This window comes from Episyrphus balteatus, chromosome 3, assembly GCF_945859705.1.
Source record: "Episyrphus balteatus chromosome 3, idEpiBalt1.1, whole genome shotgun sequence".
Classification (NCBI taxonomy): domain Eukaryota; kingdom Metazoa; phylum Arthropoda; class Insecta; order Diptera; family Syrphidae; genus Episyrphus; species Episyrphus balteatus.
This window is the reverse complement of record NC_079136.1, coordinates 97,995,943-98,023,594: the sequence shown is the minus strand read 5'-3', so window position 1 is coordinate 98,023,594 and position 27,652 is coordinate 97,995,943. Positions and strand designations below refer to the sequence as shown.

General features: G+C 29.9%; 1 protein-coding gene across 2 annotated transcripts in view; it reads left to right on the top strand.

The window, feature by feature from the left end:
* Positions 1 to 27,652, top strand: part of LOC129916936 (transmembrane and coiled-coil domains protein 2) — a 71,578-nt gene that overhangs the window by 29,404 nt on the left and 14,522 nt on the right. Inside the window, exons 2-3 of one of the 2 annotated variants that reach the window (XM_055997192.1) lie at positions 24,008 to 24,192; positions 24,778 to 25,137. In XM_055997192.1, coding sequence (XP_055853167.1) covers positions 24,048 to 24,192; positions 24,778 to 25,137 — 505 coding nt within the window. In that variant the 5' untranslated portion in view covers positions 24,008 to 24,047. Of the gene's footprint in view, positions 1 to 24,007; positions 24,193 to 24,720; positions 25,138 to 27,652 lie in introns of both variants that reach the window. The other variant, XM_055997191.1, reaches the window with a different exon arrangement.

The window sequence follows — 27,652 nt, the reverse complement described above, 5'->3', positions numbered from 1 at the left end:
TTTTTGTTTATTTTTTTAAATTCAACAAAGGAATATTTCATAGTAAAGTCACGCTTAAGTCACGACTTTTTCCTCTGTGACAAGTGTATATATTTTTGTTTACATTTCAAAACACATCTTATTCTGATTATTATCTTGCATATATTTATGATAATAAAAATGCTGATTCAACTTAGCATTATATTTCAGTTCCGCTGATTTAATTTTTTTTACTATAATTGAAATTGAATTCATATTGCATCTTAAAAAAAAAAAAACAGTCAGTTAAATCATTGACACATAATGTTCTTACCTTGAAGTTTACTCAGTATTTCAATATTTATCAGCAATAACCTAATTGTTGAATTATTTTTTATTTAAAATATTAAAAAAAAAAAAAATATACAAACAAATAAACAATTCAACCACGATAGGAATACAGTCTGGTTCTCTTGATAAGGTCAAGGAAATCTAAATCTAAACATAATGTGGTAACTCAGTTCTTAGCTAAGTAAAATTTTGCACGATAATATGATCAAAGTTGCTAAGAATGTTAAATTTTGTATAGCATTAACAAATAAAATTTTAATTTAATTTTATGATAAATTTATTAGAAATGTAAAATAGGATTGAAATTTTAAAAATAACCAAAACACCTTTTTAAACTGTCTCAATTTACAAACTAAGTAGGGTAAGGTGGTATAAGAGTGCGCATTTTAGACAAAACACCAAATAAAACAATAACAAAAAGAATTTTACTACTTTTTTAATATACAGGGTGTCCCAAAAGTAATGGATCAAACGAAATATGCTGATTGGGGAACTTAAGGGCTCTCAGAATTTGGTAACTTGTTCACCCCAAATCCTTACGGTTTTTGATTTAATGCAATATTTGTGAAATTTCGAAAAGTTCCTACTTGGCAACAGTATTTTGCTTCCTGCGCCCATTATTGATTTTTGTTTTTTTTAATTCTTTTACGAAAACATTGCCAAATAATTAGGAACCATTCATTTATCAACAGATTTTTTATTCCATACGCCATTTCGCTGCAAATTAACTAACAGTTTCAAGTTTTATTAAAAATCTATTTCTAACTTTTATTTGAGAGCAACACCGCAAAAAAATTTTGTACGGTGTGACACTGGTTTATTATTTTAAAAACTTGTCCCAGTATTGCAGTTTTCAAAAAAGTATAAATGTTTAAAAAGTTGAAGTTAGATCGCAAAATATTGCAATTTGAATTCAACAAAACAAGGTTTTTCAGAGCAAAAATTCAAGCAAAAATAGAGGCTGTTGTTCAAAGACAAATAAACAAACAACTGTTCAAGAAAATTTGTTTATTTTTGTTTGTTTTTTGCTCTGAAAAACCCTGTTTTGTTGAATTAATATTGTAATAATTTGCGATCTAACTTCAACTTTTTAAACATTTATACTTTTTTTAAAACTGCAATACTGGGACAAGTTTTTAAAATAATAAACCAGTGTCACACCGTACAAAATTTTTTTGTGGTGTTGCTCTCAAATAAAAGTTAGAAATAGGTTTTTAATAAAACTTGAAACTATTAGTTAATTTGCAGCGAAGTGGCGTATGGAATAAAAAATCTGTTGATAAATGAATGGTTCCTAATTATTTGGCAATGTTTTCGTAAAAGAATTTAAAAAAACAAAAATCAATAATGGGCGCAGGAAGCAAAATACTGTTGCCAAGTAGGAACTTTTCGAAATTTCACAAATATTGCATTAAATCAAAAACCGTAAGGATTTGGGATGAACAAGTTACCAAATTCTGAGAGCCCTTAAGTTCCCCAATCAGCATATTTCGTTTGATCCATTACTTTTGGGACACCCTGTATAGTTTTTAGTTTATAATCAAAGCAACGAAAAAAACTTAAAACTGGTAACAAAAATGTATTCATTCAAAAGTTATAAACAAAATACATTAGGTCATTTGCGCATTCTTATACACACTATTGTGTAAGAGTGCGCGGCTTAGTTTGTAAGAGTGCGCAGTTGCGTACAGGTGTAAGTTCGCACAAAAGTCGCAAATAAAACTGCCTATCTTTAAATAAACAGAGTATTTTTCAACTCATCACTCCTTGCATGAGGAACAATCAATTTAGTCTTCGGTTAATGGTTCCGAGAAAATTTCAATATTTCCTAGTTACTTTCATTCGCTTGTTTTTTTGTAAAACTTGTATTTGGTTTCTTTTTGGTTGGAATTGCTTTTTCTAGCAGCTGTTTGCTGGTATATGAACAAATGCCAGTTATTTTGAAGCCTTGGATAGCATTTACCACTCTTATAACCCGCGAACTCTTATACATCATCATGGTGCGCACTCTTACAAGTTCAGACATGTAATCGAAAAATATATATGTATTTCACAATGCACTTTATGACCAATCTTACGTGTTCCTCAAATGTTTCTTTTTGTCGACTTTTCAATGTCCCATACTTTGTTTATTGTTATTTTTTGTTGTTAAGCGGAAAATTTAATTTGTTTGGCAAGAAAAATTGGAAAAAATGTGCTAAAAAACTTAAACTTAACTAGCACCTCTGTTTACAAACAAATTTGCATAAAATTTTGACAGCAGATCATACTCATTTAGATCTTTCCAAAATAAGTTCAGTCTTATATTCTCTTTCAAACCGTAGAAAATCGCTTTGCGCACTCTTATCAACCGCGCACTCTTATACCATCCTACCCTATGCCATTTAATTCCTTGTATCACGAAGAATTTTTGTTTTTAAATTGTAGAAACCGTTTGCTTAAACAATATGTTTTTTTAAATACAAATTTTCAAATATTTTTCAAATTATTTGGAAACTACTATTCGACAACAAAATTAAAAAAAAATATCGAAAAAAAGATTTTTCAAAAAAAAAAAAAAAAAAATTGAAATAAATGTTTTAAAAATTATAATAATTTATTAATAAATAATTTTAATTAATTTTATAAATGTTTTATTTAAAAAAAATCCAAAACAGAGGGTTTTGAAATATTATATAAATTTAAATATTACCACCACCCTAAAACAATACGGCACTCTGTGCTTTTGTTTAAAAATGTTCGCCTAAATCATTGAAGTCATTTATTAGAAGAAAGTCAGAAATCAATAAAACGGTTTTATGACAGGTATCATTAACCCTTTCGAATCCAAGCTATGAAAATCAATATTAAAAAATGTTTTTTCAGTATTATCGTGTCAAAAACGGTGCAGGGAAATAATTCCACGGGAATCTGCTCCACATGGGAATTTATTCCACCTCATGTGGGAATCTGTTCCACTTTTTGAAGTGGAATAAATTCCCGCCTCGAGTGAGAATTTATTACACTTTTTATTGGGAAATAACTTCACCTTCAAATTTGATGATTTATTCCTTTTCACGTTGGAGAATGATTTTACTTTATATTTGTATTGTATGTGCAATGTGGAGAAAAACTGGATTTTGCGGAAAAAGAAAGTATCTTCAGTTTATAAGGTACAAATATCGTATGTAATTTTGAATGAAAATTATAAGCTTAATTGATTTTTCACCTTAGAAAATTGTTTCAAATAGTCAGAAATTTATAAACCATTTTCATGCCTAGAAAAGTAGAGCTCTTTCCAATTCGATCTGGGAAAATATTATATATTTCATAGCAAAACAATAGTTTACTGAAAAGAGGAAGAAGATTTCTTTCAAGTCTCATAGATTTCAGTTCGCGTGATTTGAATAAATATCTTACAAACAAAGCGAACAAATAATGAGAACTTAATGATCAAAAACATATCAATCCTTCTTGTAATAATTGGTTGAAAGCGAAGGGGAAAAAAATTTGCTCACATGAGAATCTACTCAAATTTCACAACCGAAACGCGAAGCGGAACAAATTTTGACCACGGGAGAATCAATTTTGAGGTGTGAAAATAAAAATTCGCGCGAATTTTTATTTTCACACCTCAAAATTGATTCTCCCGTGGTCAAAATTTGTTCCGCTTCGCGTTTCGGTTGTGAAATTTGAGTAGATTCTCATGTGAGCAAATTTTTTTCCGATTCGCGTTTGCCGGATTATATGACATATACAATATACATAAATGTACATTTGTGTTTCTATTAAATATCAGTATGTATGTTATTAGACACATATAAACTCAAATGTCCCGGCAAATTTATGTCCAAATGTCAAACTTAAATAAGACCAACTTGAAAGAAACCGTATTTTTTGAAGAATTGGAATTATATAAACATTTGTGAATATTTCAGTTGAAGGAAAAACTATTTAATCGTTTGTTTTGAAAAAGAATACAACGTCGTTTTTTAAAAACAAAATATTTTGGTAAAACTAAACCTTCTATTTCCGTATACATAAAGTATTGATTAACATGAATTAAAATATGGCTCTCAAAATTTTCAGAAATTTATCTATTTTTCAGATTTTTGGTGGGTAATAATTCCACAAAAAAATAGGTGTAATAAATTCCCTTATACGGTGAGAATTTATTCCACTTCAAAAAGTGTATTAGATTCCCACTTGAAGTGGAATAAATTCCCATGTGGAGCAGATTCCCGTGGAATTATTTCCCTGCACCGTCAAAAACATCACACCTAAGAAATATCAATAGCAAAAAGTTATGTGCCAAAATAATAAATAGCAAAACTAATGTGTTATTCTCATGTTACATGTAAGCAACATACAAAAAAATTAAAAGTATGATATTTGACTAACTTTTTTTACTAATCCAGTAACTAGGCATTATTATCTTTCAATTAAGCCATCGAAACATAACAAATTATTTGATGGAATATTTTTTTATGAATTTTTAAAGATATGTTACATGAGAGTAACGCTGGGTCCGAAAGGGTTAACCCTTTTAAAAATTCATAAAAAATATTCCATTAAATAATTTTTTCGGTTTCGATTGCTTAATTGAAAGATAACTGGATTATTACAAAAAGTTAGTCAAATATCATACCTTTAATTTTTGTTTATCGAAAAAGTGACTGATATTCACATTTTTTTTTTTTTTTTGCAAAAAATTTTTTTTTTATATGGTCATAATTTTGAAAAAAAAGATATAGCATACATTATTGTTCTATAAAAAATATTTTTTTTTTAGATCAAAAGTAGGACATTTTTTTGGACCGAACATAGTATTTTTATTAATCAAAATTGTTAGAGCGGTCTTTTTTCCGTCACGGGTAGTGCAAAAAAAGGAAGTGATTTTCAGACAGTTTCTTGCAGAATGTGCGAATTTATTTCAAATTTATTCAATGTTATCTTAATGTTTGCACAATTTCTTCGAGGTTCACTTTTTCATGGAATGCCCCTATTTAAACTCTTATAGTTTTACAGAAAGTAAAAAATAGAGTGAACCTAACCAAGTGAACCGCACAGTACAATTGAGACGCACATAAAGAAAATGCTATTTTTGTTTTGAAAATCTGGAGCAATTTGGTGTCATTTCACTGCCATCGAAGCTGATTGATGTCATACTGATGAACCAACCAGTGGACAAAAAAAAAAAAAAAAAACAAAATAAAATAAATTTCGAACATGAGAAGAGAGATTGCAACCAAAACCAAAATCAAACCCACATAAATTTACTAGAAAGGATACACAAACGACATACGGAAATAACCCCAAAGAGAATGAGTGGGCTTAGATTATAATCTAGGAAGGGGCATCTCAAAATGAGGGCAATCCCCAGAGAAGATAGATGAACTGATTTGTTAGCTGTCAAATGAACTGAGCAAAGAGTTGGCATTGAAAAATATTATGTGAAATGAGATCCTTTATTTTTTGTTTCATTGTTTTGTTGCCTGGAAATAATGTTACGATAAATCTGATATTTTGCATATTATGGTTTAGTTGTTATTGTTGTTTAATGCAGTCGAGAGTTTATATAAATTATGAGGACTCTGTTGCTAACGATGAAGGTATTTTTTTTTTCTTTTCCATTTTATATAAATTGGATTAGGGTGGTGCATTATTATCTCGTATAATTGCATTATAATTTTTTATATTTATAGACAACAGGTTGATTGTGGAAAAAGAAAAGATTTCAAAGGATGTTAATGAGAAAAACGTTAAGCATTTTGAATAGTTGGAACAGAAAAAAAAGAGTAGGATGGATAACATGTAATAGGTCAGTTCCGGACGATTTTAAGTTTTGTATAAAAAATAAAAAAAAAATGTACCTATAACATGACCTATTAAATAACAATTGTTTGGTTTGCATAACCGCCTTACTCTACTTCCTTATATTGTAGCAAGGTAGATAGGTAATCATTGCTTGCTTATTAATTTTGTTTTTTTTTTATTTTCAATTTCACCTAAGTCAAACCACTCAGGTCTCAGGTGTAATTATATTACGATGAAACCTGCATGACGAGCATACAAAATGTGATGAGAGCTGTTATCAAACATATAATGGAATTTGACATTGTCTATGGTTACCTACTACTTGAAATATAATTTAATTGCAGAAGAAAGTTTTTTGTTTCATAATAAACACTTGCAATTGTATTACATAAAAAAATATCTTCTTAATTTGTATGGAAAGCAATGTATTTAATTTGTTTTGTTTAAGAATTAAACAATTATGTCATTCGTCTGAGAGCACACTTCAAATTTTATTTAACAAAAATAATTTGGACGGCTAGGTTGTTCTGATAAGATTTCAAGTAGTTCAGTTTTATAAGGTTTTAATCTGGATATACCAGTAATGAAATATTTAGAGGCATGATTGTTTATTATCAAGATTTAGATTATTGAAAAAAAAAATGAATGTTGTGTTTTTAAGTGAACTGTCACTATCATGACTCAATAAAATTATTCGAACCGAAAAAAGTTGAAAATTATCGAAACATGTTTTTTCCCTCTTTTGTCCATGATAATGGATAAAATCTTTTACCAAGCTTAAGGAAATCTGTAGTTTTTTGCATTGGTTAAGAATTTTTGTGTAGGTATAGCATTATTTTTGAAGCTTTAATTTTTATTTGAAGTTGTAGAAAGTAAAATACATGTCTTAAAAAAAATGAAATATGTACCTACACTGAGGGAAAAAAACAACTTTAAATCAACGAAAACCACGTTGATTCAACAATTTTTTGGAATTATTTTGCGTTGAAGACGAAAATTTTAAAATCAAAGTAGAAAATAGTTATTTTAAAGTCGTTTGCCGTTATATTTCTTTAAATCAAAGTTGTTTCAACTTTGAAAAAAAGCATCAATTTATTAAAAAAAAAAAAAAAATTGGCAGCCCCTGGGGATCGAACCTACAACTCTTTGGTCTCTAGGCAAATGCTTTACCAGCGTGCTATCTCACTGTTGGAAATTAAGGTGATAAAATGGTACAAAAGCTGAAGTCCGACAAAAATAAAAAAAATTCTTACGTTGCACAATGGGGCACAATTAAAAAAGCTGGCATTTAATTAAATCATAAAATTGAGCTTTGTTTAGAATAACTCAACTATTTCTCTTTGAAATATAATAGAGAATTAGAAATAAGAGAGAAAAAATTAATTCAAACCACGTGTAATTCAGGAGATTGTCTCAAAGGAAGAGAAAGATCACTTCTGGGTAGAATTTTACGACTTTTTATCATTTTGGTTTGTTTCAATAAATTGTGTACTGTTTATTATTTATTAATTGTGCTAAGTTGAATCTTTTTGAAATGGAATCAGTGATCCCTAGTACGTTCTAATAAATTTTCTTTTTATGAAAAATATGTATGTGTATGGGTGGTAACCCTTAAAATGGGCGTGGCCCATTCGGCTATGAACTAACATTTGTATCAGTAAGACTTGTTCCAAATTTCAAGTGTCTAGCTCTTTTGGTTGATTTAATGCCAGCTTTTTGTCATTTTTCCCCATTGTGCGTTGTTTCAATTTTATTTTAAAAGTGTTTCATGGTAGTTTTTTCAACATTAAATCAACGTTGAACGTATTACATTTTACGTTGCGGTTTTTCCTCAGTGTATGTATACAGGGTGTCCCAAAAGTAATGGATCAAACGAAGTATGCAGATAGGCCAACGTAAGGGCTCTCAGAATTTGGTAACTTGTCCATCCCAAATCCTTACGGTTTTTGATTTAATGCAGTTTTTGTGAAATTTCGATAAATCCCGACTTTGCAACAGTATTTTGCTTCCTCCGCTCATAATTGATTTTTGTTTTTTACAATTCTTTCACTAAAACATTGCCTAATAATAAGAAATAATTAATTAATCAAAATATTTTTTATTTCATTCGCCATTTTGCTGCAAATGAATTAACAGTTCCATGTTTTATGAAAACTCAATTTCTCACTTTTATTTCAGAGCAACACCCTGAACAAATTTTTTATGGTGTGACCCTGGTTTATTATCTTGAAAACTTGCCGTGTTATTGCTGTTTTCAAAAATGTATAAAAGTTTCCAAAGTTGAAGTTAGAACTAAAGATATTACAATTTAAAAGCAACAAAACAGGGTCTGTCAGAGAAAAATAACAAAGAAAAATAAACAAATTTTCTCGACTGTTGTTTGTTTATTTCTTTTTGAATAAAAGCCTCGATTTTTGTTTGTTATTTTGCTCTGAAAACCTCTGTTTTTTTGCATTCAAATTGTAATATCTTTCGTTCTAATTTCATCTTTGGAAACTTTTATACATTTTTGAAAACTGCAATAACACGGCAAGTTTTCAAAATAATAAACCAGGGTCACACCATAAAAAATTTGTTCATTGTGTTGCTCTGAAATAAAAGTGAGAAATTGAGTTTTCATAAAACATGGAACTGTTAATTCATTTGCAGCAAAATGGCGAATGAAATAAAAAATATTTTGATTAATTAATTATTTTTTATTATTAGGCAATGTTTTAGTGAAAGAATTGTAAAAAACAAAAATCAATTATGAGCGGAGGAAGCAAAATACTGTTGCAAAGTCGAGATTTATCGAAATTTCACAAAAACTGCATTAAATCAAAAACCGTAAGGATTTGGGATGGACAAGTTACCAAATTCTGAGAGCCCTTAAGTTGGCCTATCTGCATACTTCGTTTGATCCATTACTTTTGGGACACCCTGTATACTAGGGATGTTGCGGATGTGGATTTTTTCACATCCGCGGATGCAGATGCGGATGCGGATTTTTGAAAATTAACATCTGCAGATGCGGATGTTTAAGATCTTACATGAAAAAATTAATATAAATGTATTAAAAAAATCATACAGTTTTAAATAATATTATTATTATTTGTTTTTAGTGAGAGAAATTAGAAAGAGGTGCATTAGACTTAATAAAAAGTAATACAGCCACTTTCTCTGCATCAAGTCGGTTACACAGGGGTTGGTTAGTTAAGCCCGCGCTACTTAATAATTTTTCTCTAGGAAAACTGCCTTGTGGGGTGGGTAGAAATTATCGTTAAAGACTTCACTGGCACTGGCCCTTTTTTTTGTCCGTAAAGAAAGACCTCTATTAATAGCCTGTTTTCACCCCAAATTTCATAATTTCTCAAATTAGGTCAGTTCGAATTCAAAATTCTAAAAATTTGCTATATAATTTGAAATTCGAAATGAGATAATTTGCGAAATTATCTAATTTGGACTCTAGTGAAAACGGGCTATAAAATTAACACTTTTGCATTTTTTCTATGTTTTGCCTAAAAAAATCAGTCACAGATCGAGATCATTACCCGATGTAAATCCCATTGGTATCCCATTTCTTGTCGCAACTTCTTTGCATCCGCATTGATTATTGCGGATGCGGATGCGGATGTCCCAATACATGCGGTTCTTCCGCATTTGCGGATGCGAATATTCGCAACATCCCTAGTACATACATAAATTAAAAACTCATTACTGGCATTTACTCAAAAATTGATAAAAAAAAGGTTTTTTAGTTGTTTCCATATTTGACAGTATATTTTAGTATTTTTAAGTGTATGTTTTTCTACATCATTTTAAAGTAAAAGTTTCAACCAAAAAAATGTTGTATTAAAAATCTCAAAATAAAAAAAAAATTGAAAAATTAATATTTCGCATTAAACAATATTCAAGCTTACAAAAAATACAAAAAAAAAAAAAAAACATGAGTTTTTGACATTTTTATTTATATTCTTCTTGAGGTTATGTAAGAAAATGCTCCAAACAAAAGTTGTAGATCTTTTAGTTATCAACCTACAACTTTTACGATAAGAGGGAATTTTTGCTTAAAATCGTCAAAACAAACCATTTTTCACACCTTTTTTCCCTCCTCCACCACTTCCGGTCATCTTGTACGACCCAATGGATGTTTGCCCTTATCTACATATAGACCAGTGCCAATAATTTTTGAAAATAAAAAAATTATTAGCAGCATATGGGTGGTGGGAAAATTTAGGATGAATGGTATATGAAAGGGGAAAAATAAATTGCCCACAAAAAAATTGGGGGAAAGAGGTTGGGTGGGCGAAAAAGTGGTTTGGGTGTCAAAAATCATGGTTTTTTACAATTTCTGTCAAAATTAGACGTCCTATCGAAAAAAGTCAAATGCAAAAGTTGTAGGTAGTATAAATGTCTACAACTTTTACTCAAACAATTTTTTTCTACAACCTCAAAAATATTGAAAAAAATGCAAAAATACGATTTTTTGATTTTTTATTTTTATCTTTTACAAAAATAGTTGTATTTTAACAAAACTTGGTTAAAAATTACTTTGTTATGTTTCCTATCTATTAAAAATGTTTTTGAGCAAAAAGTTAATTTTTGGATTTTTGACGAATTTAATTTGAAAAAATAGCCTATTTTTCAATAACAAAAGTTACCGAAAAAATTTTTGATTTTTGAAAAGTTTGGAATGCAATTATTTAGCTTAAACCCGTTTTTTAAAGATTGTGTGGAAAAACTATACTTTTGTTTTAGAAAATATTGAGAAAAATTAAAAAAAAACAAAAAAAAAAACGATTCTTAAGATTGATTTTTCCGTAAATGACAGTAATATTGGCGAGAAATAATTTTTCATAGAAACCAAATTATACTTTTCTAATGGTCATTGACCTTTTTAATTTGAATCAAGTGCTAGACTAGCTCTAACGTGCAAAGTTTTTGAGATATTGAATTTTGAAGGTCCCAAATACTATTTTTCTGATTTTTGGCATGGTAATATGTCAAAAACGTGATGTGATAGAATTTTTCTGACTTCAGATTCGAGCTCAGCGCACAAAAAACCATTAGAAAAATATAATTTGATTTCTATAAAAAAAAAAAACTTTTTGACTAGTGAAATCGAACAAGGCATTCGATTTTTTCTGTCCCGTTCGATTTCACTAGTCAAAAAGTTTTTTTTTATAGAAATGGTTTTTTGTGCGCTGAGCTCGAATCTGAAGTCAGAAAAATTCTATCACATCACGTTTGTCGATAGGACGTCTAATTTTGACAGAAATCGTAAAAAAAAAATAATTTTTGACATCCACCCCACTTTTTCGCCCACCCACCCCCTTTTTCTCAATTTTTTTGTGGGCAATTTATTTTTCCCCTTTCATATACCATTTATCCTAAATTTTCCCACCACCCTTATGCTGCTAATAATTTGTTCAACTTTTGCCTTCTGAAAACCGGATTTGCACTGGTCTAATACATGTACGTATACCATTAGTCCGGAATTTCCTTATCACTCATTTTCCTGTTAATAATTTAAGATGTCAAAACAGTACTTATTTAAAAAATAAAAATATGTTAATAAGAAATTAACGGTTTTTTTTTATCTGTGCTTGTAAAAGAACAATAATTTATTTCAATTGGCTCATATTTTTTTTTTTAGAAATTTAAAGATTTTTGAAAATCATTTTAAATGAAATTATAAACTTTGTGTTGAGTTAAAAAAAAAATTGTGTGAATTGTGTTAAATTTTTAGCCCTGATTTTTCAATCGTCAGTTAGACTATCAGACGAATAAATGTCAATATAAAAAAAAACTTTTATTCCTTGCAATAAGCTCTAACTGAGGTTTATCTTATATTGAAAAATTATCCCTTAATTAACTTTGTTCTTTTAAAGGTAGAAATTATTTCATGAAATGTTAGTTAAAAAAATCCTTTTTAACGCAATTCACACAGCAAATGTTTTAATTTGATCCCATTTCAAACCAAGAGTCAAATTTAATAGTGATAGAAATTTTAACTCAAATTTTAACGCAATTCACACACGGTCTAAACTCAACAAAAATTTAATTTGCAACTTTTTTCGAAAACAACGAGCAACCAAAAAAAGATGTTACGTTTTTTGCGTATTAGTTCAAAGTTTAAACCCAATCTTTAATCGGTTCAAACAAAGGTAGATGTGCCCAGCTAGTTTCTGTTTAAGTTTTAAATAACTCATCACACCTGGGTTAATGAACATAATATCTACACTTTTTTTATTTCTTCCAACCTTGAATTGAATACACAGAAGAAGAAAAAATAATCTAAATTGTGCATAATTGAATTTGATTTCAGGAAGTGTCAAAAATAAACATCATAATAGACTACTTCTTGTATTATATTACAATAAAACACTTGGGTTTCAAATCATGAATCATAAAGTTTTGATAACAGACACAAGATGATGAATATGAATAAACTAGAATAATAATAATAATAATCAATAGCAGCAATAGAACACCCAGCAGAGCTATCACTGTCACTTGAACTAAATTAATTTAACTAAAAGTCTTATTATATCTATCTTCGTTGTCTGGTTTGCTTGAGCGCATCGTGAAGTACCGACTTTTTTTTTTATTATTTTATTTTTATTTGTGATAATAAATTGAGATGTCAATAGAACATCATCACAATGCTGATTCACTGAAAAGTCAAAAAGATAGTTGAATAGATGACATGAACAAAAAAAAAAAATGAAGCAATTTCAGTCTAGCAATTTTCTAATTTATTGCTATTGTTATGGATGATAAAAATAAATCTACTTAAGAGTATTCTTGTTGGAGAAAAGTTTAAGAACTTATTTCGTTTCCAATATAGGAATATGTAGTTTTGTACAGTACATAATACGACCTTGAGGACTTGAACTTGAAGCATCAGATATCGAAGTTTTTTTTTTTTTATTGATTCCAGTTTTAACTGGAGCGAACCCAAGCACCTGAGAAGAGATTATATTAAAAGGACAGATGTATTTTTAAAATCGAAAAAAAGTAGCACACTTTTTATGTAATTTTCTTTTGTAGTAATAAAAACATCTAGTGTTGAACATTTTGGGTACTGTGGTCGAATAGCGTATTTTTTTTATGTTAGACAGATTTCAAACAAATTTATTTTTTTTAGTGAGATTTGAGATTTTAAACTCAGGGAAGAGTAATAATCCCGATTGTATTTAAAATTTGAATACTTGTAAGGCACAATGTTCTGGATGTTCGGGTTTCCGCAGAAAAGAGCGATGATTATTGTATTTCATTTCTTTAAAGCTGAACCGATTGGTGTAAAATTATAATAAGACATGAAATGTTTAGAATTTTAAGTGGTATATTCGTTGCCTACAACCTTTTTCTTCCACTATTTGCAGTCGAAATAATTTAGATTTTAGAGGAGTGGAATACCTATACCGCTCAAACCAGAAATTTCTATTTTGTTCATGACTTCTTTCGAAAATCAGAGGTTTATTAGTTTTTGTTCTCCTGTAAAATTTAGTATAATAGAGTTTTGAAAATTATTTTTACTAAGTTTTTAACTTTGTGTTGGGAATAGAACAAATATTTTAAACTCTTTCTATCTAGATTGCGATTTGAAGTTTTTTGAACCGGTTTTAGTTTCATTCTTTTATTCCAACAAAAATTTTCAAGTCTATACGTTTAAAAAAAAAAAAATGTTCTTTTTAGAAATTTCAACTTGAACGTATCAAACAAAAAAATAACCAAATTTTCACATCAAACTTAAAGGCTTTCGTTTGTCCACTAACAGTTTCTCAAATGTACACCAAAAAAAAAACCAATATCAATTTAACATTTTTTAAATATCAATTTAATATTTTTAACAATATTTTTATTATCAGGATGATATTTAAATGTCACATTTTGGAAATTTTTTTTGATATTTTATTATTATTTTTTATATCAATTTCTCATTCCAAATTGTTGAAAAGTATTAAATAAAAAATTTTTAATGTGTACTAATTTAAAGGCGCTTTGTGATATTTCGAAGTAAAATGTATGATTTACTGAGAAAATTTGATCGGCAATAAGATTTTACTTCACATAGTTTGGGAGAAAATAACAAAACAATTACAATAAAAAATAATATCACCACTATATTTTAAAGAATATTCACTTTCAGTTATGTTTTTAAAAAAAAGAAAGAAAATACTTAAAATAAAAAAAATAATAAAAAAGAAAAAGAAAGAAATAGGTTTCATTATAATAAACTAAAACGTAAAATCTAGTCAACATTGATATTTTAATTGTCAAAGTGAAATTTTCACTATCCACCTAAAATAAAAAAAAGTCAAAATGATATGATAAAATATCATAATTGATATTTTAATTGTTGGACGACTTTTGTCACTCAAAAATTTTAATTTGATAGCTGTTATTATCAAAGTTTTTTTTCGGTATACAAACAAAATTATCGTTTGTCCACCCTCCGTTAAAAAGATATTGCAAAAAGAAATTTCTCATAGATCTAAATAAACTAAACCAAAATTCGTCTATCTTCCCAAACTAATGTTTTTTTTTAAATATGAACCCATAATATTGTTTTGTAGTAGAGTACGGTAACTAAAGCAAATTATTAGGGAACCCGGCCGAAGAGCTCTGATTTTGACGATTTTTTTTTCAAACGTAGGTAATTTAAAATACTTTAAAGTCTATAGATTAAAAATTGCCGGTGTTGCCGTATTGTTTTTTAAATTAAATTTTTTTTTGACAAACCATTTTTTTTGCTTAAATTTCATAAAACAAATGATAGCAAAAGATTCTCTAGGTAATTTAAGGAAAATATATAAAAGGCAGTAAGGGACAATCTTCCATCGTTTAAGCGATAAATGCAATTTTCTAATTTTTTTTTATTAAAACTGAATTTTTGCATTGAAATAATTAATTTTCTCAAAGACTGTGGTAAATAGGAACTTTAAATTTTTGCTATTTAACTTTCAACAGTAAGGGTTATTAAATGAATAAAAAATAATTTTATGTTTAGATGTTGAACTTAAAAAAAAAAATAAGTTACATTTTTTTTCAAAACTTTTATTAAAAAAAGTTACTTTTTAATTTTGTTCATAAACCGTAATACGTATTGACATTTCCTTTCATAATTGAAAATGCATTTTATATTACGACCAAGTTTAAAAAACGAGATGTTCAAATTTTTTCAATAATTTTTTTTTTTCGAAAATCGGAGTTCAATTACCATTCTTTCAAAAGCCGTTCATTCAATTAACTTAATTTTAATTTTACATATATGACTAAGCTTCTAGCTTTTAAAAAATGTATATTTGAATATTGTAGGTGTTGCCGTTGTGTTCAAATATTTTTTTTTGTGTTTGAAGTCAATTAATAAGAAAATTGCATCTATCGCTTGAACTATGGAAGATTGTCCCTCACTCCCATATATTTTTTTTCCTTGAATTTCCTAGACAATCTCTTGGCATCAATTAATAATCAATTAATGATAATGCCATATTTTCGTTTGCCGAAACTTTTGATAAAAACTAAAAACGCAATTTTGTTTGATTCACGTGGAGCATAACATGTACCTTATTTAGTTTTATGGAAGGTATTTCTTCTATCTATTAGGCCCAGCACAGTCAATCCGCACAGACCGATTTGACGGACGGTATGAAAAAAAAACACTTTTTTTTACTTCTCCATCATCGTAATGATAGTTTTGATTAAAACTTAAACTTTTTTTGACTCTAAACCAATACTTCTTCTATAATGCTAATTAAAAAAAAAATTGTGTATAATTGTCGTGATTTTGTAACTGAATTTATCAAACAAATGTCACTACCGTAGTATGTTATTCAATAAACAAATTTGTCGCTGCCTTTTATTGCAAACAACGCCCCTAATGTGAATTCACTGAAATATTACTACCATTTGTGAATGCTTTTTTTAAATTAATGAAATTTGTTTAAATTAAAATCATCTGTTAAGTAAAACTCATATCGATTAGTGCATTGTTTTAAGAGATTTTGGATACATTACTTCTTATTTTAAAATTAAAATTTCACCTAGTAACAACACCTTAATAAATAATAAAGTGTATCTAAATATTACTGATTTAACCCATCAGCCATGGTTTTCAGTTTTGGAATTTCAAACATTGTCACTATTCATGCATAATGTACATTCAGCGCCACCTGTCACATATTTTAAAATTTATTAATTTTTCTAAAGACACGCGAACGTCATCAATCTGTCAGCGAATTTTCATGGGTAAGTTCATGGAACCCCCACGTTTTTTTTTTTTGCTACAGCAGATTTTTTTCTTGTATAACAAATGCGATAAAATGTGTTCTTTATTAAATTTTCCACTGTCTGTGTTTATTTATTTTTAGTTTCATCATTTTTCAAACATATGAATATATCTTTCGAATTAAATAATCATCTACATTTACAATCTACAGATTATAATGATAACATAAGTGCCAAGAAATTAAATGAAATTAACCGATTTCATAAATATAATGTATGATGATCTGTTATACGCTAGAATTCAATTTGTATAAAGTGTATATCAGCACCAGCTGATATTATTTGTTTATCGATGAAAACAAAATATATATATTTTTTTGCATCTTTTTTTTTCTTTTCCAACTTGTCAGCTATATAATCAGTATGTTGGCGCTATAAAAATTTAAAAAGATTTCAAACTTATCTTTTATTTTCACGGTCAAAATTAATCCCTCGGATATGGCGAATAGATATGAAACTTTTTGAAAACGTGTATTTCGGCAAATAAAAAGTTGTATTTTTATTTTAGTTGAATTTTGTTCACCTGTACAACATCTAGTCTGAGTTGTTTAATTTTCTTATGGAAGAAGTTTTTGTTATTTTCTTTTTTTTTTCAATTCTACTGCCCCGGATAGTCTGGTGGAATTAAACAAAAATAAAATAAATAAATATCTACTCGTATAGTGTGTAATAAAAATGGGTGCAAGTTTATTTCAAATTATCGCAGTGTAAGTCAAGGCATTTACAAAAAAAAAAAAAAATAACCTGTTGTAAAAATAAACTGTTTTGTATTTTTATTCATCCAACATTTTTTTTGTTTTGTGATTATTTCGTGATTGAAAGACACGTTCTATATTTCTGTAATTCATTGGGGAGTAGAATTTAATTATGTTCTTCAATAAGTGGAGACAAATATTGGAGAATTGAAAAAGAAAATTCAATGATGAGTGGAGGAAATAAATATCTTACTCTCACAGTTATTGTCACAAAAAAAATAAGAAAACAAAATAAAATATTGTATCCCGATACACGCACCACAATTAAATAAACAGGCAGAAAAAATGTGCACCCTAAATTTATTTATTCAATAAAATAAAGTATTTTTCAGACTTTAAATGGATAGTGAAAATGAACTTTAAAATTGAATTATATTCAATCGCTCCACTTAAAATAGAAATAATTTAAATAATTTTTATTATTTTTGTTATTTTTTTTCTTCGAAAATGGTTTTAGGAAAACTGAGATTGTATTTTTTTTCCATACCTTGACATTTTCTTGAATCAAGTCCTTGTATTTACCGAAAAAAAACAACTTTTTCTTAGTGCAAATTCATCATTAAAAATTTAGCTGCCAGATTTTTGGCAATTGAGGATGTATATTGTATAAAGTCTGAAATTTTTGGAAAGATGCTGCTGCAATTTTCGATTTTGTAAAGGACTTTACAAATGTTTGGACTTCAAATGATAACACTGTCTTATGTATGTATTTTGTATAAATGTCAAAAAAGGGTTAGTTTATTAATTAGTTTAATCCAAAAAAATTTGAACTGTACAAATAAGTAGGTAATTATTTTTTGTAACATCAATTTTTATAAATTCATCTGCATATTGTTATGCTTCTTTGCTTCTGAAACAGAGTTTTATGGGCCGCGCTCGAACAAAAAAATCATTTTTTCTCGTAAAAATTTGTTAAACTCTGTTCCAGAAGCATACACACAGAAAACAAGGCAAAATCATTAAAAATAAACATGATTCATCAAAATTTTACCAATGATTTTGCTCCATAGGTGTTTCGGATTATTTTGAAAGGTTTCCATTCCTTTTAAGACAACATTTCGTTCCTGTTAAAACGACTTTTTTATGTATCTAAAAAAAAACTACGCCACATTTGCACTTTTTATCTTCTCTGTGCACTTCCCTCTCTCTCTCTCTCTCTCTCTCTCTCTCTCTCTCTCTCTCTCTGTCTCTCTCTCTCTCTCTCTCTCTGTCTCTGTCTCTCTCTCTCTCTCTCTCTCTCTCTCTCTCTCCCTCTTTTCTCTGAATGTTTTATTCTTATTTTTGAATTGCGTACAATTTTATTTATTTGAAAAAACTTCCAAACTCAGCCGGGAATTGAATTTGGAACACATCTATCCACTGAGCCACAGCTGGTATAAAGAGGGTGGTTGTTTAAATTTTCCTTTTATTCTCAATTTTTTTTTAGCCGAAGTAGAAAATGATTTTCAATTCAAAGGGAAATCCTTTTGTTTTAAATGAATCAAAACTAAAACATCTTGTTCTTACATTGTTCAGATCAAAAAAGTATAATTCATGTCATTTTAAAACGAAACCAGTACAAATCGAATTGAAAAAAAAAAAATAAAAGGTATTCTCAACCTTTCATTTAAAAAAAACATCAATTTTTCCCTTTGATTTTACCTTGGGTTTTTTTTCTCTGTGTAAATTGTATAAACATGTTCCTTTTCCTAACGAATTCTTTGGTGAAAAGATTGCATTTCCAATTGCGGGGTTTTCTGGTCAATCCGGGATTTTAAGTGAATTCCTCAAAATGTGCCTGTGTTCGTTTAGTGCAGTTTTCGTTCTTGTCAATTCGTAGTAAATTTTGCATAGCATAAGTTTTTTAAATACAGTTCTCTAAAGACTTGTTTAACAGACGCACCTAAATATTGCCTTGCAATTAAATATAAATTGATTGCAGTGTTTAGTTCTGCCGTTTTGCCCGTTTTTTTTTTTTACGAATCTCAGCCCAAACAAGTCAAAATACTTTTCTTATCTCAGAAATTAACACTTCTTAAACCATAAAAGCAGAAATCCACTTGTTTTTAGAATATCTTTTTTCTCCGTGCTTAGATTAATTTTTGTACATTTTTTAAGTCCCAACTTGACCTGCCCATTGCCTAATCGCCATAACGCACGTGGTAACTTATATTCTATTAAACACATTAACTGCTAATATACAAATTCACTTGTTAGACTATTTAAGTGAATTCCATCGTCACGGGTGGTACATTGTACAATGGGTATAAAATTTACAGAGATCGAGTAAAAAGAAATATATGCCAACCAACCCTATTTTGACCCTTAATATTTAACTTCAACCAAACTCACATACAGTGAAGAAATCGTTGACGAATGAGTCAAAGTAAATTCAACAAGTCTTTGATTTTAATTGATTTGGATCCTGCGAATGGTTTTCTTAATATGAATAATCGATCAATGTCAATTTTATACAGGTACCTATGAATCTATAAAAATATCTATACTTTGTACGTTAATCAGTATAAATTTTTTTATGGGTTGCTATTTAAAATTAAGAGCCATAAATCACTTCGTTTAAGCACTTACTTGTCTCCGTTGAACAAAAAAATTGAATATACAAGGAAATATAAAAACATTTACCTACAATTCATTTGGCTAATACGAAACGTACACAATCTAAGTTAACATGAATTGTGTTCGAGAATAAAAATGTATAAGGTATTTATTATAATTAGCATAACATCTAGGTAATTCTTTTTTCTACAACAAAAGAACATTGTTGTCAATTTATATAAATGCGTACTTAATAAATTTAAACTTTGAAGTGTCTTGTTTTGTATGGATCCAAAGGTTAAAAACAAAGATTTGAGCTATAAATACAAAATGATTCATACACAATGTTCTGATTAAATAAATCAACGGATATTGTTTAGTCATCGATTTTTAGGTAAATAAAATACTCGTAGATTTTTTTTCTACGCTTCTTATTTTGTTTACAGAAATTAATGTAACTTAAATATGTAGGAGTTTACAAAAAAAATAGCACGACTTAGTTTTATAAACTATACACTTTATATTGTTGCTTGAAAGTTTTTTTTTATAATTTAATTAAATTAAATATTAGTATAAAGAATTTTTTCTTAGAGAGGTAGATACACTGATGTCAAAGGTGATTTGGAGTTTTTTTGTATTGTATGTACAAAGTAAAAAGCTAAAGTTACATTGATTACACTGGTTTACAAGGGTTTTGTTGCCGAAACAAAAATATACTTTTCTGAAGGTTTTTGGTGTGCTGAACTCGAATCCGAAGTCAGAAACAACTAATCAGCTCCCGTTTTTGAGATATTACCGTTAGAAAATGCAAAAATACGTTTTTTTTTAATTCTTCAGACCTTCTTCTTTTGTATAAAGAAAATTGTTTGAGCATATTTAGTAACAGTTTCTATAAGAACTGTTTTCCATATTTCGATACCTGTTTAAATCTTTTCAATATCTTTTATATTGCCCGAGATATCTTAAAGTGAAGTAAGTGGGTTTGGCTTCATATATCATAAAGAAGATAATGACGTTATAAAATTTATAAAAATACCAAACAACTTAGGATATCTCGGGCAGTAAAAAAGATATCGGAAAGATTTAAACAGATTTAAAAAGGTGGTAAATAGTACTTATGAAAACCGTTACTAAATATGCTCAAAAAATGTTCCTTATATAAAAGAATAAGGTCCGAAGTACTGCATTTTCTAACGGTAATATTTCAAAAACGGGAGCTGATTAATTTTTTTTGACTTCAGATTCGAGTTCAGCACACCGAAAACCTTCAGAAAAGTATATTTTTGTTTCGGCAACAAAAAAAAAGTTTAATTTTGTTAACCAGTGTTATCGTTATACAATACGTTCTGAATAACCTCACGTTTGCTATTACTGACTAGTTGAATACTTTACAATGCCTTCTAGTTACTCTATCCTAAAAATATGTACAAAACATTGTCAAAACATTGTAGAATCTTGTCGTAGAATTGTTGTCAGAATTTACAGGAGGCGTTTCGAAAAACTTTTTTTATCTACCTTGGATCTTGAAAGCGTTCAACACTCGAGTTTGAAAACTTAGGGTATTCACCAGTAAACTGAATACATATAACACACAAGTGCAGGTTGAATAAAGACCCAAAAATTATTATTTCCTGACCTATTTTTTTTTTTTTTATATTAGGTAACTGCATTAAAATATTGCATTTTTTTATAATTATACTTCAAATAATAAAAAAATGTTGCAGCCGCGATAATTGGCCCTTAATCTACATAAAATTCCTTTGTAACTGGACTTTGATTTCAATGCCCTGAATCTGACATAATTACGCTTTTAATTTTCAAAACACTGTAACGATAATGCAAAATATAAAGTTGGAGAATATTTTTTGTTCTTAAAATAATGGGGAATTGATCAAACTAGATATAGGTACACGGGTCGTTTGAACGCGACACTACTCGAAGTGTCTTGCACTCCAGATTTTTTGATGTAGAAATGTTCCTTGGGGTCTAAATAGTAAGAAAAAAGCTTTTTTAAAATCTTCTATCGAGCTATTCGTTTTTTGCGAGCTTAATTACCGTAAAACCGGGTGATTTTGGCCTGTCGGGTGACTTTGGCTTTGACATGGACATTTTTTTTTTAAATTCTTAATATATGAAGGACTTGTTTGATTTTTTCCAAGTTTCTTTGTAAATTCTTATAATTTGATGAATTAAAAAGTGATCATACTAGCTTTATTTAATTAAAATTAGATATTAATTTATACTGAAATTTAGTTTTCTTAAAAATGCTAAAAAAAAAAAATCACCTAAAAATGTTGGATGGTTTGAACATGTTGCAGAAATAGGATTGCAAAATGACTTTAACTCCGATATGTGTATTGTTTTGCAAGTTGAATTACTTTCATTCTACCCTTGTAACTATTTCATAAAAATTAATTTTAATTTGTTTATAAAAAATGCCATATGGTAGAGTGACTTTGGCCGGCATGTCGCGTGACTTTGGCCGGGTGGCCAAAGTCACCCTCTTAATTTTTGCACTAGACTTTGTTTTTATATATTGGTATATGTTGACAAAACTGATATTTGGCAATATAATTAAAATGTTATCATCAGACTCCTCAACCATCAACACCACTCTAAACTCGCTCCAGTCTTTGGTTTTGGATGACTCGGACAGTGTTAACCTCGCTTTTTGGCAAGAGCAACAAATTATGATTGACGAAAATATGATGGCCAGCGAAGATTAGTCCATAAAGGCTGGTGACTATTTTCTGGTCAAGTTTCCAGTAGTTAAGAAAAAAATAACATTTTACGTCGGCTGCATCTTAAATGTTGATAACAATGAGGTTACAGTGTCATTCTTGCGAAGAGGTGCTGGGTACAGCTTCATATACCCATAGAAAAAAGATGAGAAATTACCGTTAGAAAATCAAAAATAACCTTTTTTTAACAGTTTTTGAGGTTATGTCCCTTTGCGTGATGATTTTTAAAATTACATTTGTAGCGGTTTCTTAAAGAACTAAATTTCTTCTTTTAAAATCCGTTTAAATCTTTTTAATATCTCTTTTCCATGTTTGGTGCATATTCTCTATGCAAAAAATCGTATGTTCGTTTGGCGTTTCACGCAAAAGGACATAACCTCAAAAACTGTTAAAAAAGGGTATTTTTGATTTTCTAACGGTAATATCTCAAAAGCTTGATGTGATGGAATTTTTTTGACTTTGGATTCGAGTTCAGCATACGAAACACCATTAGAAAAGTATACCTTGACTTCTATAAAAAAAAACTTTTTGATTAGTGAAATCGAATAGGGCAGAAAAAATGAACGGACTTAGATTCGAATATCTGAAGATCTAAAAATGACACCAATTTTATTGAAACGCAGTTAAAATATTTCTTCTAAAAATAGAGCCATTATTTGAGTTTCTACCATTTATTATTAACAGAGTTATTAACAAAAACGTGAGCGAAAGTACGTAAAAGTACGTTTTTTCATAACTAATGAAGCTCGCAAAAAACGAATAGCTTTATAGAAGATTTTAAAAAAGCTTTTTTCTTACTATTTAGACCCCAAGGAACATTTCTGCATCAAAAAATCTGGAGTGCAAGACACTTCGAGTAGTGTCGCGTTCAAACGACCCGTGGGTACCTAAGTCCTCAAATTTAATTAAACTGATAAAAACAACAAAAATTTTTTATTTTGCTAGTTTTGAGCAAGGGCCTATTCTGGTTCTGTGAATAAGTGAATCGAAAATATTTTCACCCTTTTATTTTAAATCCGATTCAAAAATTTTCATTATAAATTAATTTGTTTTCACGCCGATATTTCGAAGTGAATATGAAAATGAATAAAATTAAAGTTTAAGTCGGTACTAAATTTTTTTAATGTTTTTATTCACAAAACGAGAATCGCATTTTTAGACCAAATGAATCGAAAAAGTGAAGGCAATGCTTGCGAGCGAATGTGAAAACAATTTATTTGATATACTTTTTCACAGAACCAGAACAGGCCCCCAGCAGTGTATTTCTATGAAACAAAGCTTAACTGTCTAGCCTTTGCTAATGGTAAAAGCTATGAATAGCTAGCTAGGTTTACCTTCTTATACTCTATCATCTCTTATTATCTACGAACCCGCTTTGTTCTATCAGTTTCGTCATTGCACATAGTAATTAGTACATATCAGTAACTTGGTAGTTAACTTGAAAGAGCCACCTTGGCAACAAACTTTATGTGATTCTAACGCTTATCTACTGTAAACAATCAACAAATTGATAGATGACATTTTAATTAAATATTTTTTTTTCATTAATTCATTATAATAATTGTTCTAATCTTTTATTTGTTTTTATTTTAATTTCAGTTTTCTCGATGATTATTATGTGCAATTGCCAACAGTAGTAATGGACACACTCAACGTCACCCCAGGCAACAGTATCCCAAGCGCCACAGCCCGAGTTCATCGACATCAGCACCATCAAACGCGTAAGGACAGTAGTGTTCGATCGTCTAGGTCGCCTTCGGGGAATCGCAACGCTGTCGATCAAAGTAATTAGTCTCTGTTCCTCATCTTTTGTATCTTTCTCTCTCACACACACAAAAACAAAAATACATACATCCGTTTGCTGCTACATCTGCCATCTACAGACACGAGCAGTTTTTTTTTTGTTGTTGTTTTTGTAATATTTTTTTTTTTTTTTTGTAAATTTGTGAATCAATTAAAATTATTAGTTTCATTTCAAATTTTATCGTTAATTAGTTTTTTTTTTTCAAATGCACAAATCATTTTTTGTATTTATATCAATTTTTAGTTTAATGTTTTTTAAAAGTGTTTTTTGGACAGAAAAATATCTATAAAAATATTTTCGTTCGTTGTTGAAACTTCCTGCAACTCACTGTGTTTTTTCTTGCTTCAATACTGTTTAATTGTGCTTACTACACCTTAAGAAAAACAAACATTTTTCTGTGCTTTCTGTTTATTGGTGTTTTTATTAAACCAATCAAAAAAGAATTAAAAAAAAGACAAGAATTGAAAACAAAAAAAAAAAAACTGAAAACTAATGAAATTTTCATTAGTGTCAAGAGAACGGGATCGTGATAGTGCTGAACCGTCTGCTTCCTTGTCGTCGATAGGTGGCGTTACTGTGGTTGGAGGTGGCAGCAGCAGCGGCGGAGGTGGCAGCAGCAGTAGTGCTGCAACAGTCGGCACGGTGACTAGTGGAGGAGCTGGTGGCACTGCCGCCACTTCTGTCGTGACTGGAAGCGGCGGAGGTGGTGGTGGTGGTGGAGGAGGAGGAGGTGTAGGTGTTGGTATCACAAGCTCAGCATCAGGTGCACTGCGATTTCGGAATCAAAGCCCGTCAACCAGACGAAGTCGTGAGAGAAATCGCAGAGAATTCAATCGGAGCTACGGATCGGATCAGGGTGGTTTGCTGGTTTATGGAGAGTTGCCATTGGAAGCTATGGGATCCTTGGAGGACTCAAGGTTATCGGGTGAGTAAAATATACATTAAAAAAATTTATTCTAATTTTCAAACTTAACTATTGCAAATTTCTGCTTACCTACCTCGTGTGCTTGATTCTCACAGATCTACCTTTTATTAAAAAAAAAACTCGCTTTGTAGATTATTTCCATCAGAAAACTTCGTTTAAGAAGATCTCTTAAAGGATACAGGATGAACATTTGAAAAGATCGTGCTTTTTGTTAATTTTTCTATCACTTTTCCACTATGACTATTATTTAGAACTACAATTTTTTATGTAATATGCATATAAAACATTAACGTTACCTCATAATAGCTTAATAGTATAAACGAGGTCACTTTTCGGCCGAAATATTTCTCCTTACATCACGGTTATCGAACTTTCACTGATTAATCGATCAGTCTTGCGGAATATAAAATCGTTTTGTTGGAACTATATATCATTAATAATATCCAGTCCTTATAATTCTGGGCAGAAGAAGTCCTTAAAACCGTTTTTTTTTTTATCCCTAAATCCAGATTTTGGAAGTATTTTGTAAAACTAAGTATGGAGTTTTAATAAATACAATATGACCTAAAAAACGTATTAGGTAACCAGAAAAATATTTTCAAATTTCGTATTTTTCGCTAAACAGTATTATGTAAAAATCTGTAACTCTTATAAAAATTTATTTCAAAAATACATACTGATTTTTGGTGAATTATTTCTCAAACATCGAATTTCACGGTTTTGATATTTAACTTTTCGATAACAACATACTTTTTGGTTGCCCTAGGATTAAATAACAAAAAAATACTTTTAGGTATAATATAAATTATTTATTTAATGATAACACAGGGTTTAACAGAATCAGAAAATAGATAGGTATGTAATTCATAAAAAAAAATAATACATGCCAAAAAAACAAAAAGAAAGAATAAATCAAGTCTGGGGTAGGTAGGTAGGTAGGTAGGTAGAGATGGCGGTCAAAGCAAACGAGCTTGATGACCCAATTAGCGCAGAATGCGCCGTTTTGATACCAAAACTCATGGAACCTATGATGGATTTATTAGAAGATAGAATTTAGATTGATTTTAAGAGGAAAGACAAGTGTTTAGGAACTCCTAAATCCACTTTGTTGAGTTGAAGAACGAGATCAAGTCTTTGATCTTTGATTCTGATATGTTATCTATGTCATTAAAGAATTCACTCCCCAGAGAAAGTGCTCTATATCTAGCGAGGGCCGGACATTGGCATAGAAAATGGAAGACCGTTTCTTTTTCTTGCTGGTCCAAACAGCTGCGACAGCAAGTATTGTGTGGTATACCCAACTTTGCTGCATGTTCCCCTATCGGCCAATGTCCTGTACACACCGCAACGATTCTGCTAATATCTTTTCTGGGTCTGGAGATTAAATCATTGGTTTTGGATTTATTATAAGTGGGCCATATTTTCCTAGATATGACGCAGCTATCTAAACTATGCCACCTATTATTTGCTTTTTTTAAATAGTTTGAGAAGATATTGCCCTTCATGACTCCTATTGGAATGTTAACTGCTTCTGCTAGCGACTCATGAAGGGCCGATCCTTGCCTGGCCAGTTCATCTGCCTTTTCGTTGCCCTCAAAACCACTATGTCCTGGGATCCAGACTAGAGTGATTGTGAGGCTTTCGCTCAGTATTGAGAGTTGCTCTCTGCACTGCTGAACCAGTTTGGATGATGTCATGACTGAAGAGATTGCTTTTATAGCTGCCTGACTATCTGTTAGTATAGCTACATTCTGGGTTTGATTTAAATTTATTCTTAGTACTTTGCAAGCTTCCCTAATTGCGAGTAATTCTGCTTGAAACACGCTTGCAAAATTTGGAAGTCGAAAGGATTTTGAAATATTAAGGGATTCATGATAGACACCCGCACCGACCCCACAGTCCATTTTTGAGCCATCAGTGAAAATACAAGTGTCGAAGTCTCTCGTCACAATTCCATCTTCCCAGTCTGTCCTCAACGGGAAGCTGACCTTACAATTCCTTACAGTGTTCAAGGTAGGAGTGTGATAGTCGGTAGGGGTCAGAAACATATCTGATGGTACTAAATTAGTTATGTCACTATGACCAAAAGGTTTTACCTTCCAACAGCCGGTTTCTTTTAGCCTTAATACGCTACAAGACACCTGGTATTTGACATGAAGGTCTATGGGTAAAAGGTGCAAGAGAACGTTTAGAGCCTCAGTGGGGCACGACCGGGGAGGGCTCCAGTCGTCCCTACGCTTGCCGTTCTCTGGATTTTCTTAAGTTTGTTGATGTTGTATGCTTTACTTAGAGCAGGCCACCAAACAATGGCGCCGTAGGTAAGAATGGGTCTTACAACCGCTGTGTAAGTCCATAGAATCATTTTTGATTTAAGGCCCCATTTTTTCCCAAAGGTTTTACTGCAGGCATAGAAAGCAATGCTCGCTTTCTTAACCCGCTCTTCTATATTTAGCTTCCAGCTCAGTTTAGTGTCCAAAATTACACCTAAATATTTTGCGCTAGAAGAAAGTGATAA